This window comes from Bradysia coprophila (genome assembly GCF_014529535.1).
Source record: "Bradysia coprophila strain Holo2 chromosome X unlocalized genomic scaffold, BU_Bcop_v1 contig_21, whole genome shotgun sequence".
NCBI lineage: Eukaryota > Metazoa > Arthropoda > Insecta > Diptera > Sciaridae > Bradysia > Bradysia coprophila.
In genome coordinates this window covers 82,179-98,176 of record NW_023503309.1, presented here as the reverse complement: position 1 = coordinate 98,176, position 15,998 = coordinate 82,179, and the positions used below count along the sequence as shown (strand labels likewise).

At 39.1% G+C, this 15,998-nt stretch overlaps 1 protein-coding gene across 1 annotated transcript; it reads right to left on the bottom strand.

The window, feature by feature from the left end:
• Positions 1 to 1,353: 1,353 nt before the first annotated feature.
• LOC119069016 lies at positions 1,354 to 2,623 on the bottom strand. Its single transcript, XM_037172890.1, has 3 exons — positions 2,341 to 2,623; positions 1,965 to 2,284; positions 1,354 to 1,898 (listed from the first exon to the last, which is right to left on the bottom strand). Exons 1-3 carry the CDS (start codon positions 2,534 to 2,536, stop codon positions 1,425 to 1,427), a joined length of 990 nt encoding a protein of 329 aa, XP_037028785.1. The 5' UTR covers positions 2,537 to 2,623; the 3' UTR covers positions 1,354 to 1,424.
• Between the last annotated feature and the right edge of the window lie 13,375 nt (positions 2,624 to 15,998).

Here is a 15,998-nt window from a genome sequence, read left to right as displayed (position 1 = left end):
TAAAACACTTTTTATGTACAATGAAAATTGGTATTCATTTCGCAAAATGAATTCTGTAGGGACGAACTAAACTCCCGCACGTTACATTTCGTAAAAGGATGAATTCCCTAGGAACCAACAACACGCTTTTATGGCAAAAAGAAAGTTAGGAATTGAGTTAAGTTGGATCTCAACTCAAACCTGCAAGTTTTTTTTTATTCAATCCTGCGATTTTTATCTGCAAATTTTGTGTATTTGTTTTCGCTGTTTGAATGGGCGATTTTTTTCGCGGGTTCAAACCTACGAAATTTTTATTTGGCAGTTTCTATGCTGCGAATTTTTTGTATTCCAAAAATCACTAAAAAGTGATATAAAATGATCGTCATAACTACTTGACTATAACGTAGAATTCGCAGGTTCAAGTTCGCCTGTACTTCTTATACATACCTTAGCAATGGTACAACAGAATCGCCAAGAAAAATCGACAAAGTGTGAAGAAACGCCAATTAGCTGATTTTTTTCGTTCTGTCGTTTCTTCACATTTTGGAGATTTTTCTTGGCGGTTCTTCACACTTTGGCGACTTATTTTGGCGATTCGCCTCTTTTTTAGAATTTTTTAAATCGCCAAAAAAAATCGACAAAGTGTGCAGAAACGACAAAAAAAAATCGCCAAAGTGTGAAGAAACGCCAAGAAAATTCGTCAAAGTGAGAAGAAACGATAAAAAGAAAAAAGTCAAATAATTGGCGTTTCTTCACACTTTGGCGATTTTTCTTGGCGGTTCGTCACACTTTGGCGATTTTTTTTGGCGATTAAATTTTTTCTTGGCGATTTGACTTTGGCGATACTTCACGGGAATACTATTTTGCTGTCGCTGTATTTTCGGTGAGTTTATAATCAAATCAATCAATTTAGACGAGTCTGGCTTCATTCATATTGTTTAATCGGAAAACCGGAATTTTCGGTTCGGTTTGAACCGAACCGGAATAATCGGTTTGGTCTAAACCGAACCGAAGTTTATTGTTCGGTTCAAACCGAACCGAAAATTCCAGTTTTTCGGATAACCGGCTCATCTCTGATCTAGACCCAACGATTCTGATTTCTCTGTAGGAAAACCTTTTTCTACATTTTTTTCGGTAAATTTTTGGCTTTTAAAATTTTTGCATACAAGCTCAGAATGAGTCATCTACAACGATATCAGCTGTTTTGAAAGTATGCACTTGTGTCACATTTTTCAGAGCTATAAGAAAATTCGTCTAAAAGGAAGGCATAGTGTGGACTGTGGGTTATTGGGAATAATCAGGTAGAGATGTGTTCCAAAAGTTGACATTTCGAAAAAATGAAATTTCGGACTGAAAACCGTCGGAAAATCGTTGGATTGTGGATTTGTGATGACGAAATTTCACATTTTTATTATCGCTTGCTTATCAACACATAAATATTTATGTCAGCCCTGCAAATTGTACCATGCTCTTCCGGGTGTTGTCATTTGAATCTGATCAACACATCCTAAAATTCCAGGCCAATCTTGTTCACACGACCCAACGATAAACAAAGTCGTTCCATATGGACCACCAAATTCAAGATTTGTTGGTCGTGCAAAGTTCAATCCGATTGTACCGATGACTGTTCCACTTCGATTAAAAATTATCACAGCTCGACCTCCATTCCGCGTAACATACAAATTATTCAACATGTCGGTTCTCATTCCGTCAATGTCCACCGAAACTGAGTTGTCAATGTTGGCAAAGTCGGCAAACAGTTGTTTGTTGCTAATAAATTGATTATTAACGTCATAGACCCAAATTCTTTGAATGTATGGTGTACCGCCCCTATTGTATGATTCAGAGACGTACAGATGCCTCTCATCAACGGACAGTTCAATGCCGTTGGTTCGACCTAACCGATCTAGCAGAAGTGCCTGTGAAATTGGTTCCGGAAGAATATACTTTTCATCGGTTCGTCGAGCTTAAAACTTTGAGCTTACGGTTCCTTGTGGCGTACACGACCAAATGTCTCCATCCGTATCAACTGTGTTATCAGACCAATTCATTCCGGACAAAAATATAATGCCTGACCTTGAAATAGCCAGATCGTTCGGTTGCAGCATGTTTGAATTTTGGCAGAATGTTGAGGACCCAGTGACGGTTGTAATATTTGCAATAGTCTCTAAAGTTAGTCTGACGACTCGATGATTGGCCATGTCAGTAGCGAAAGCTTCTCGATCGTTGAAGAAACGAATACCATTGTAATATGTGTTTGCTTGAGGGTCCGCAAAAACAAATTGTTGGCTAGGGAAGAACTGTCCTAAAATGTTATCAAATTTTGAGCACCCATTGTTCAACAGTGATTGTGATAGTTACCAAGTTGATTCAAAGTATTCGCATTGCCATAATTTGTTGCAAACATATGACCAGCCCGATTTACACTGGCTCCTTCTATGAACGGACCAAACCGAGTCGATGTAACAGTGAGAAAGGGATGCGCTTGAAGATTTTGACCCGAACTGGGACCAAAACCAATGCAAATTGTCGACACCAGTAAGATAACCAATTTCATGATTGCAAAATAAAATTTGAAATAAACCGACCACAACTAGCGTCTCACGTAGAGTGAATTGCGGATTTATCTGACTAATCGGCTGATGTCTTTATCTGTGTTTCTAACACGTCAGTCTAAAAATTGAGTATCTATAAACTGAACATAACAATCAATGAAGATAAGTAGACGATTCCAATTGTAATTACGCTCAAAACAATCTGTTGAGTTCATGTTAGCTTAAGTGGCTGCGTAGCGCCAATAATGCTTCAAAATATTATGGTATATTACATTATTACACTAGTCAACGCTTTGACTCAGAGATAATCAGAATCATCTGCAATTTGTGTGTCGCAATTTTTTTAAAGGAAATTTTTGTTTGAAGTCAATTTTTTGAGTATCGAAGCTGAAAGAGTCACCTCGAGCGATATCATTTATTTTAGAAGTTTAAACACAAGTGCTGCGTCACTTTTTTCTCTTTAGTGTTTTTTGTTGGGATACCATTCGTTTTGGAAGTTTGTTACCAAAAATTTAGGAACCACCATGGGAGAAGGTTACTCATGTCGGAACTAACCTGAAACATCAAAAATCCCGATGGAAGTTGGAAGTCTCCTTCGCGTTATGTGTATTAGAGTTAAGGTGACATCACAGACATCCGTTTTCTTCTTTTATCTCCTTTTCAGCCTGTTTCTATCCAGTGGATAATCCACTGCTGGATGTAGGCCTCCTCTTCTTTTCATTTCGTACGATCCATTACCATTTGCTGCAATATTCTTAATTCCGTTTGTCCATCTCTCTGGTGGTCTACCTATAGCTCGCCTTTTATATGGTCACCTAACTTCAGTTTATGAATGAATGAATGAATTTATTGTCACCGCCAAAAAAAACTGGCTGAATAAAATGTCTACAATATTTACAACTAAAGTTACAGCGCTATTAAATTGCTTCTTAAAAAATTCAAAATCAAAAATACAAAACTCATTGGCTTTTCAACACTTTAAAAACTCACGAGCAACAATGCCCTCGGGCCACAATTCACTGTCAACTACAGAGTCAAATATGTCAGAATTCACAGTGACCTTAAATGATACAAAGCTAACGAAGTTCATATTTTCATAGGGCGAAACCAATATCTTGCATGACACATCTTCAGCCGACGTTATTACATTCTTCCGTAGCAAATAGCTGACAATTTGCAATTCGGTAGTAGACGGATCAAATTGGGATAAATAAGCAACCTTATGTGTCTCTGTTGCCGGCGTAAAGGTACGTTGAGACCGAATCGAATCATTTTGCGGGTGAATTGTTGAGTCTTTGACTTCAGCGGGCATCGGTTTTGCAATGGACGATTTAGTTACCACCTCGGCAAAAGAACTAGAATTAGACGTCGGGTTTTCGATATCCGGTGGTACCTTGAGAGTTTCTTTGACATCTGCGGAGTCATTGCGATGCTTGGGTTGAGCGACATCTGATCGATTTATTGAAGGCGTAATCAGTTGATTCGATCCATGTGCACCAGGTGATTTGACTATACAATTTTCGGGTTGCGTCTCCGGCTTGGATTGAGCGACATCCGGACGATTTATTACAGATGAAATCCGTTGATTCGATCCATTTGCACAAGGAGATTTGACCATACGATTTTCGGGTTACGTTTTGTTTACTGATGGGGTCTTTGAATCATTGACGTTTCTAATGACAAGTTTGTCGTTCGGCGATCGGTTTACCAAAAATACTGAACTATTCTTCGGTTTTGGATTAGACAACGGATTTCGATTACGCTTACGTTTGGCAGCAATAAGCGAACGTTGGGCGTACGATGGCGATGAGGTTCGATTAACAGCGGTCGAATTGAAATTATTGAATCGATAAGATGAAACGTCGGACGAGCGTGTTTGAATGATGCAGTCATCACATAACCATTGAAGATTCGGCATTTCTCTATAGCACAACAGTGCAGTTTTACTGAAGTTGACACATTCGGCATGAAAAGATTGGCGACAAATCCCATCGCAAATAATTTTATTTGGATTGTCATTTTGGAAACATCCGTCGCACACCATACAATTGTTCATTTTCTCGATTTGATTCCAATGCTTTGATATAATGTAAACAATGAGGCGTTGAATTACGATGATGATGAACGATGGCAATACACACACACTGTCATTTGTTCAGGAGCACTAAAGCAATGCAACTTTTGTTTTCGATGATATTTGACACTTAATTGATACGAAAACAATTAGAAAACATTAGAAACACTTTCTATCGAAATTTAAAAACGAAAAAACATCAACAAACGAGCGCAAAACAGTCGAATTAAAGCAAAAAGTTGAGCATGAAAAAACGTGTGTCAACATGACGTGTCAACTAGCCAGCCTGTTTCCTTTTTCAGCCTGTTTCTATCCAGTGGATAATCCACTGCTGGATGTAGGCCTCTCCAACTTCTTTCCATTTCGTACGATCCATTGCCATTTGCTGCCAGTTTATACCTGCAATATTCTTAATTCCGTTTGTCCATCTCTCTGGTGGTCTACCTATAGCTCGCCTTTTATATGGTCACCTAACTTCAGTTTATGTCCTAGATATACATAGCTGTCGACTCGTTCAATGACAGTGTCACCAATTTTGATTTCTCTATCGTCCCCGATGTTGGTCATGACTTTTGTTTTCGATAAGTTCATGTTGAGGCCAACTTCGCTTGCCTCTTCACTTAACTGTTGTAGCATAACGATACCTACTTGCGATTACCTCGTAACGTCATCTTTACGTTTTTGATTGGGTTTGGTAGATTTTGAACAACATTTGAACGTTTTGATACAGAATTACAAACTGTGAAACCACAGAAGACTCAAAAACTAATGAACGAAAAGAAAAAACTTACACCAGGCTCGGGAACAGTGGGAAAGCGTTTTATTGTTCCAAGTTAATTATAAAAAATTTACAAAAATTAAGGATCTTCTAATTTTCATGTTTAAGCAGGTCGTAAAACTCATGCGAATCTTTAGACAAAATAATCTTCAAGTCCTGCAGATCGTTGTACCGTTTGGCAGAAATTTTTATTTCTTCTGAATACAACGGCTGTAATTGGTCGTAGGTCATAGTTGCTGTTTTGGTTTGCGAGGTAGTGGCTGCAATGGATCATCGAAATTTATTTTGAAGTTTATTATACCGTCCGGACTGTAGTCGAGAACTCGCAAATCTTGAACGGTATCATCGCCAGTGTTTTTGCCTTGACGAATACTGTTGTATCGAAATAAGCGGGAGTCATCGTAGTTCCTAAAGTCTTGGTGGTTATACAGTTTGGCTTTCAGTGGTACAGTTTTTCGAGCTTCAATAGTGGCTGTTATGTAGTCGCTTGGCAAGTTGATGGGGCGCCCACTTAATTTTTTCTCAATCAAAGCGTGGACATTATCCACTTCCATTTGCGTGTGTCCCTTGACTAGAAATTTTTGCTGAACACTTTTATTGTTTCGCACGGCATAATCCAACAATGAGTTGGACAGAATTTGGTTTCTGTTTTGGTATCCGCAACCATCTGACCACACAACAATTGGCAAATCATCATTACAGTTTTCATTCAGAAAGTCGTTCACGCAAGTAGTAAAAATTGATGCATCCATCTGGCCTTCGCCTTCGTGCCACCAGTTATTCATGCAATCCTTAGAACGCAAATCGTAGATGCTAAAGTTGTGGACCTTCAGTTTTTGCTTAAAATAAAGCGCACTGGCATTACTGACTGGACACAGCTTTACAGCTTGGACGTCCCAAACGAATGCATGAATTTCTCCAGCTAATGCTCGATTTTTGTCTTTGTCTTTTTCCTGACGAGCTCGATCTTTCAGTGACACATGCACGTTGTATTCATTGGAGGGAATTTTCCCCTTATCATGGCCTTCGCAAGTGTCACATCGATCTTTTTTGGGCTGGTATAGACTTAACTTTCGGTCTTTAAAAAGATCGCAAAAGAACCCGTAGCTCAAACTTCCTTTTTGAGATTCGGAACACAACAATTGATAGTATCGATAGAGTTCCGCCAGGGTCTGGAAGTTGGGCTCGATGTAACTTTTATCCGTACGTTGTCGACAATAATGGGATGGCATTTTCGGTAAGTCATCGAAGAATTTCAGGAGAAAGTCTTTCCTTTCTTTGTCAGCTAATGACTTTTGCGAAGGAAGACGGTTGGCCCTGCGCCGTGCATTGAGAGTAGCTTTAGCTGGGATCATACCATTGTTGTTGTTTGTTGTCCATTCTCTGACCATCCATTCATTCAGACCGAAAGACGAGAGGAAATTTTTTTTACATACTTGCACACGCCTGTTATCAATTTTCAAGAAGTATTTTGACGAATTCGAGCGACGTGATTCCTCAACAACTTTACGCTGAGTCCACGTCAACCAAGGACGCGATGTAAATTTTTTTCTGGTCCCAGTCGAGGTCGTCCCAAAAATAATTAAAATTTGCAGCACGCTTGTTTTCATCCACGTCATGACAGTTTCTTTCCTTTGAGGTAAAACAAAATTGCGATGAGCATCGAAGACCGATCTGTCTTTCTGGTCGATCGACACCATGAACCATTCCCTTATCCGTTTTTGTGTAGCCTTTAAACGCTTTCCCATGCTCTCTGTTGTTTTTGGTGATTTCTCTCGGCCAAGCCGATTTCATTTGCTTTCTATGTCGGGTGATCTTTTTCTTCGGTGCTTTACTCGCCTGAATTTCCGTCGTCTTTTCAGGACCGACTGATACGCCAAGGGATACATCTTCCGGCTCGTCTGTATTCACAGGGCCGAACGGTTCGGCATTGTGAACAGCCGCTATGACAACATTAACTGGAACGCTACTCGAACTGACGACATCCGATGAAATGTTCCTGTTGCGTTCTCGATCCAATTTGCACTTGACTCGATTCGACTGTTTCTTCGGAGGCTCATCTGTCGTCACGGAGGTGACCAGTCCGGCATTATTAACAGCTCCTATGACAACGCTGCTCTTGCGATCTCGATCCAATTTGGACTTGAATCGGTTCGTCTGCTTCGTCGGCAGTTCGTCTGTATCAACAGGACTGATCGGTGCGGCACTCTCAACACCTGCTGAGACAACGTTGCTGTTGCGATTTCGATCCAATTTGGACTTTACTCGATTCGACCGTTTCTTCGACACTTCGTCTGTATCAACATGACTGATCGATGCGGCATTCTTAACAGCGGATGTGTCTACATTAACGAGAGCGCTAAGCGAATTGCCGACATCCGATGTTACTTTGCTGGAACTGTGACTCTGTACATAACCTATTTCTTTTTGTTGATCTTGCTTCAGTTTGGCATTTAAATTGGAGGCATACAAATCAATCTGCTTTCAATTTTTAACAACGCGATAACTTTGACGATGGCGATTTATATTCGTAGCGATTTTCGATAGCATTGTTCCTGCAATTTAACACATAGGTCCCCACGGCCACATTTTTATACACAATAGAAAACTTACCGCCATGAATTTTGGGTAGAAAAAAAAAACGAATTCTTAGAGATGAATGTAGACTACAATGAGACTGATCTAGAAAATTACGTGAAATTAAACACTGACAATATTTATGTGGAATTTAATTTAATTAAAATACATTTTTCACAGAGTCTTACCAAAATCTGATAGTAATTAAAGCTGATTTTGTAATGTCTAGATCAATCTCAGAGTGACTACAAAAAATGCCTGATTTTTTCCCATTTTAGCGCCCTCTAAATTGTCGTTAAATTTAATGTTAAATGCAAGTACATGGTGCTGTAGGTATTCAAATAAGTTTTTGGACTGATCCTCCCCTTAGTTATCGAGATCTGGACCTTCCAGAAGAAGTTAGGGAATGGTATTTCAGAAGAAACCTGGGAGTAGTATAATATTGATAATGAAAGCGTTTTCATAAAGAATTATAGCACAGAACATTGTTATTATTATTTTTGAGGCTTGGCAAACGATACTATTATATGATGATGGGAATACTAGCTCATCATCCTTAGGATCCACCAACTAGATCCTAGAATTTTACTCATATTTTATACTGCCACATATTTTTTAGGCAAAATATGAGGCACAAAAGGTTGATTCTCAGAACCGGATTAATTGTTTTCATTTTCTGGACTGAGCAAGAACCACCTCCTGAAGATCCACTTGTTTAAGTATAGAATTACTAAAACTTCCTGAGGCTTTTATGCACATTGATACATGTGACTATGAAAAAGTTGGCTATTGTTATGAAACTCAATTCTGAGATGGAAAGTTAGAGAGAGGTACAGAGAGAGAGAGGTAGAGAGAGAGGTACAGAGAGAGAGAGAGGTACAGAAAGATAGAGAGAGAAAGAGACTCTGAAGAGGCAACAAAAGTCAACAGTATCGAAATAAGTTTCTGGTTCAATACAGACATACCAAATGTACTCTGAAACCTACAAATACTATTATAAGCAGAAGAAAAAAAAGTACTTCAGAACAGTCTCTACGGTTAGTATATGACAACTACATTTTGTTGTTCTAGGTTATTTAATAAATGGTAGAGCTCAATGGTTGAACATACCTATAATGTTATTGACGAAACCTAGTATTCGCCCTCTTGAACTGTAGCAAGAGTGGAATATTGTTTAATCTAATATTACATTACGGTACAGGGGAATATTGCCAGCGTTATACACTCGTGTGTATTACACAAAACAAGAGTGCAAAGAGTGTCTGTGTAATATACAAGAGAGTATTACGCGGGTAATATTCTCTGGTATCATCTTAGTATTTTTCGTTACGAGTGGTGAAAAGTTGAGTTTTTCATGCTTATGCATGTGGATGCAGACTACCTGAAACAGTGCTTGATGGAGATGAAGAACAAGAGTGATACGAAAATGGTCAGTCCGAAGATACTGCTGGATGCGTGGCCGATAATTGGAGAGACCGTGAAGGAGATAGCTAATCAGTCTTTGGATGAATCAATGCCGGATGATTGGAAAATCACAACTGTAGTGCCTGTCCCGAAAACCGTCAGACCAAAACGAGCTGAAGAATTCCGTCCAGTGAACATGTTGCCTACACTAGAAAAATTGGTCGAAACTGTAGTTAAGAATCAGCTGGTCGAATACATCATAGAAAATGACCTGTTATCTTGGTACCAGTCAGGCTATAGAATGCATCACTCTTGAGAGACTGCACTTAACCTCGTATTGGCGAAGTGGAAAGAAATTGGTGAAAGAGGCGAAACAATTCTGGCGGTATTCCTTGATTTGAAAAGAGCGTTCGAGACAATCGACCGGAAAAGGTTACTGGAGAAGTTGAGAAAACTGGGTTGCTCTGAAAGTGTGATTAATTGGTTCGCCGGTTATCTGGAGGGTAGAAGTCAACAGACTAAAGTGAATGGATACACATCAGACCGAATGGCAAATAACCTGGGAGTTCCTCAAGGATCCGTACTGGGCGCCATTTTGTTCGTGCTATATGTGAATGATATGCCAAGCCAACTGCGCAGTGCTTTCATAAACTTATTTGCTGACGACACCTTAATTTATCTGCACGGGAATGACATTGATGCAATGCGAAATGATATGAACAGCGAGCTCGAGAGGGTTAACCAGTGGTTGAAGCTAAATAAGTTAAAGCTAAACGTGAGTAAGACGAAAGTTATGGTGCTCGGAAACTCATCTATGGCTACACCGTTAAACTCTATATGGATGGACGGAGAAGTGTTGGGAATTGAACGTGAATTCAAGTACCTAGGTGTCATGCTTGACGAAAAATTAAGTTTCAAATCCCACGTAGATTACGTGTGCAAGAAAGTGGCAAAGAAAGTTGGAGTGCTGGCAAGATTGGCTAGGAATTTGACCATAGGTGCAAGAATATGCATTTACAAATCTGTAATTGCACCTCACTTCGACTATTGTGCATCGATTCTTTATCTGAGCAACGAGTCATCATTCGATCGTATGCAGAAACTACAGAACAGAGCAATGCGGGCGATACTCCGCTGCAAGAAACTGACACCGATTGCGAGTATGTTGGAGGCACTGGACTTGTTAAGCGTCAGGCAAAGGGTTCACGAAACAACGATGAAATTCATACGCAAACTTAAAAATGGTCAGCTACCGCGATATCTCAGCGAAATGGTGACGTACAACCGCGATATTCACAATTATCCTACAAGGTCAAGGAACGACTTCAGGGTGGAATGCAAGAGGAGTGTAAAAAGTTGGAATTCAGTATTCAATAGGGGATTGATACAATACAATGCGTTACCGGGTGATGTAAAAAACACAAAGTGTGAACGGACGTTTAAGGATAAGTTGAGACAATTTGTGAAAGACAATTTTTGATTATTGATGTAATGTCTCAATGTTAGTGTATTTATGTAAAATTGTGATTTTTAATAGCTTTTGCTAAATAAATGTCGATTATTATTATTATTATTAATAAATTCCAAGTAAATAACAATGACGTTGAGCATATCGCACACTTTTGCAGAATTAACACTTGAATTCGTGCTACATCATTAATAATTTGTTCCCGAATACCCCCTTTCCACAATATTACTTCTGATTAAACTCATCCCGAATACCCCCAATCATTATTCAATTTGTAGTCGTCGCGTGACATACTTCTTTTTCACAACACTTAAATTCGTATTACTTCATTAATAATTTGTTCCCGAATACCCCCTTTCCAGAAAACTACTTCTGACTAAACTCATCCCGAATACCCCCAATCATTATTCAATTTGCAGTCGTCGCGTGACATACTTCTTTTTCACAACACTTGAATTCGTGCTACTTCATTAATAATTTGTTCCCGAATACCCCCTTTCCAGAAAACTACTTCTGATTAAACTCATCCCGAATACCCCCAATCATTATTCAATTTGTAGTCGTCGCGTGACATACTTCTTTTTCACAACACTTGAATTCGTGCTACTTCATTAATAATTTGTTCCCGAATACCCCCTCCAGAATACTACTTCTGATTAAACTCATCCCGAATACCCCCTTCCCGAATATCCCATTCAATTCAATTCAATTTTTAGTCGTCGAAATCACTGTCTACGACTTCATCCTCGTCATCATCTTCATCCTCTTCATTTTTTCCGATTTTGGGAATTGTTATAGATATATTAGTTATATCAGGATTTGGAACACGTATTTCGTTATACTGGCCATATCCAAGATACCATATTATGGTCATCACATGACTACAACAACCAACAGTACGAGTACCAGTCTCGCATGTGCAGAAGTACTCGACAATCGAAGCTCGTTCAGTTTTGGATTTATCGACTAGCACAAAAATGTGATGGTTCTTTGTGCTCCGAAAACGAGACTTCATATAAGCTTTTACGAGCAATGGATCGGAGACAGTAATGCCGAAATTGGCATAGTCTAAAACAGAAAGCCGATTGCGCGGGTTCGGCTGAAACTGTTGCACTAAGAAGATATTCTCTTTCTGGTGCTGGGCGTAATATGAAAGAGCATTTTTTATTTGGTACGGCCCAAGACTTACAGCATATAAATCATTCAAGGATAGTTGTGGAAATCCGAGAACCAGGTTGTTAGCCACATTATCAAGGAAAGTGTAATTAAGGTCGATATAGGGTACTTTCACCTTTGATAGGTTATAGTGGGCGACAACGTCCTTCAACAGGTTTGGGACACTTAAACGCGATTTCATCAAAATAGCAATATCTACATGCTCCTTATCGCTAAAATCGGCTTATGAAACAAGTTTAAAAGGGCAAATGCGATTAGCAGAATCTCGTAGTCATGCTCTAATGTCGAATTGTGAGCTGGTATGGCAAAAAGCTTAAACTTTTTTTTCAACCTGCCAAACACTTGCTCATTGACCCACCGAATTTTTGTCACGAATCTAGCTTTGTTCGCTTCTGCTGTGTCGCGCTGGCCCGTTCCAGGAATGTACGTTTTTAAACCTTTATCTTCGAGATCACCAACAACGTCTCTGAATCCATTGTCCACGATAACCACATCATTTTTTATCAATACAGATAATGGGTTATCATACCGCACTAAACAGTCTTTAAGAATTACAGCATCGTTGTGAGTGGCATCGTACGGACCAAAAACGAAGAAAACGTAGCCGTCTGGTGCGCACCCAACCATTGGCTTAGTGAGAGGCATTTTTTTCTGATCGCTCCACAATTGTTTCTGACCAGCAAAGTTTTTCGATTTCTGCACAAATCGATAAGTAGCATCGAAAAGGCAGACTCCATTTTCGGCAGGTATATCGAACAGGACTTTTGCCGTCGGGGTGTTATGATTTGTAATTAAGTTACGATCGTTACTATTGAGGAAAAGTGGAACTAGATTTTCCATTAAATCGACTCTAGCGTTGTTCATGTAATTGGCGATTGTTTGCTCGCAGCATCCAAACAAAAATGACAATTGCTTGTTGGTTAAAGAGGTGCGCATTTTACAAAGCAAAACAGCTAAGTGTTTGGCCTGACACGATTCAATGTAGGCGGAAATAACGCCAAATTGCGCCTTTTCGTATCCAAACCAAGCCTTGAAGTCGCTATCATCAATAGAGTCCAGGTTATCGATGTTGAATGTGTGATCGTTGCGCGTGTCCCGATGAATGTCGAACAATAGATTACTGACCAATTTTTGCTCTTCAGCAGACACTTCCTGAGTTATTTGCTTGACGAGCGGCCAGTAGTCCTCAGAACCGATATGTTCAGAGCACATCTGGGACGTAGGAAGAACTAAAAACTTATAGTTCGTGAGTAGGAAATTACGAGTTGTCTTGGGAACCGACAGAAGGTTTCCTAAAATCTTGCATGCAAACGTACAACGACTGTGGCTATGTAACCCTTTTCTGAAGAACGTTAGATCGGGTTCATTCAAATCAACCGTAACCACAGAGCTTCTTCGCGAAATGTCGTAACATGACTTACACAGCTTGCTAGCCTGTGGAATTTCGGTAATTTCTTCCAATTTACGCTTCTTTGCATTGAATTTTTGGCGCAGGTTATTAACAGCCACCAATGGCAAAGAATTTGCCACATAGAACTTGCAGTCTTTCGACCGCTTTTGGTCTGCACAGCCTAAACAAATTGTCGGCATTAAACAATGAATTTACTCGAATTTAGAAAATAAAAATTGACCTGCTCCAACAAGAGTTCAATCGATTATGAGAAAAAGAGTGTATGTATATGACAATGTGTTTGTTTCCCTATATCAAATAAAAATGCAAAGGCGACTTTGATCAATTCGCTACAAAAACTTGAAAATGAAATGCAGAGGCGACTTTGATCAATTTGCTGCAAAAACTTGAAAATGAAATGCAAAGGCAACTTTGATGTAATGTGTTCATTCGTTGAACGCATTATATTGAAATAAAAGAAATGAATAATAATAGACGAACACGTGTTCGCTTCAATAACATTATACATAGGTACGGCCAACCGTTTTGCTCTAATATTTAACTCCTAGATCTGATGTTTCCGGCACCATTTAATAATCTAGAACAACAAAATGTAGCAATCTATATACCGACTGCGTAGAATGTTCTGAGGTATTTTTTCTTATGCGGTGTGAGAGTATAGTCATCTAGATGTTAGAGCTCGCTGAGTAGAACAAAAAACTTATACTTTGTTAATAGGAAATTCCGAGTTGTTTTGGCAACCAAAATAATATTGCCTATAGTCTTATATGCAAACAACGCAACCTTTTTTATAAAAAAAAATTAAATCTGCTTCACTCATTTCGTTGTAACAGGTGCCTCCTAGATCTGGTGTTGCATGTACCATTTAATAAATAATCTAGAATAACAGTATGCGCTTGAGACTATCCAGTAACACTGACAACAGCGACTGTTTTAAGATATTTTTATTTCTTAGCATGAGAGTATAGTCGGTAAACAAAACTAAATAGTTTTTTTCGTTACGAGTGATGAAAAATTCCACTTTTATCACAACTTGTGATTCACAAGTTTCAAACTATGTTTTTGTGCCGTGAGGTTTATAATCAGACGGAACACACAAACAATAACAAATAAATCACTACAACAATTTCACTTTTACTTGGCACATTCGATTGCGGCCGAAAAAATAGTACAATAGTATATTACGTACCTAGGACTAAAAATCTTTTTTAGCGTGTGAGAGGTTTCTGCAATCGAATACGCTAAAAAAGGCTTTTTTGTGCCTTACGATAATAATTCGACATTTTTTGTCACTGCACCTGCGATCGAAAAGTTCGACCAAAGTATTGCTTATACAGCGACACACGTGCGTCCTTAAAAGTTACTTCGTCGGCCGGTAAACAGAGCCAACAATGGAATTTCATATATATTTTTTCGGCCTAGTAAAAGTGAAATTGTTGTAGAGTGATTTTTTATTATTGTTTGTGTGTTCCGTCTCATTATGATCATTACGGCACAAAAAACGTAGTTCGTAACTCGTGATGAAAAGTGGAATTTTTCCTCGTTGGACAAGTCGACTAGTCCTGAAAAATTCGACTTTTCATCACGAGTAACGAAAAATACTATTAGTCCGTGGTACAAATAATATTTTTCATATCCGACAGTGATCCTAGGTATGAAAAAAGTATTTCGAGTTTCTATAGGTATTTGATTATTTTTGAGTTTTTTCTACAAACTAATTACTAGGAACTATAAGACAGAGTCCAACGGAAGAAACCGAAGATAGACCAATAATAAGAAACGTGGGATCGGAGGATATGCCCGACATAACTGTTGATGAAGTCAAGGCCGCAGTAGCCGAGATGAAAAACAAAAAGTCTCCAGGAGAAGATGGTGTTCCAGTGGAAGCCATTAAACTGGGTGGGGACTCCTTATTAAAGGCAATCACGGCTTTGTTTAATCAATGTCTCCAATGGGAAGAAGTACCAGAAGCTTGGGAAAATGCGGTAATTACATTGCTGCATAAAAAAGGAGACATAACAAAGCTGGAAAATTACCGACCCATAAGCCTATTGTCAACACTCTACAAGTTGTTTATGAAAATCATTACGAAGAGGAACACTAACAAGTTCGACTTCTACCAACCTGTTGAACAAGCTGCTTTCAGATCTGGTTTCAGCACAAACGACCATTTGCAAGTGATGAGAGCGCTTATTGAGAAGTGTCGTGAATACAACATCGACATAGTCTTGCTATTCATAGACTTCGAAAAAGCTTTCGATTCAGTGGAACCATGGTCGATATTGGACGCATTAGACGAATGTAGAGTAGACTCAAGGTACTCCAACACAATTCGATATGTGTACAAAAATGCTACTTCATGTATAAAACTTCATAAGAGCACGGAGAAATTCAGAATTGGCCGAGGTGTAAGGCAGGGTGACACCATTTCACCGAAATTATTCACGGCGATTCTGCAGAGTGTTTTTAGGAAGTTAAACTGGAGTAAAATGGGAATAAAGATAAATGGAGAGTACCTGAGCAATCTCCGCTTCGCTGATGACATTGTACCGATAGCAGCGAATCTAGGTCAGGCT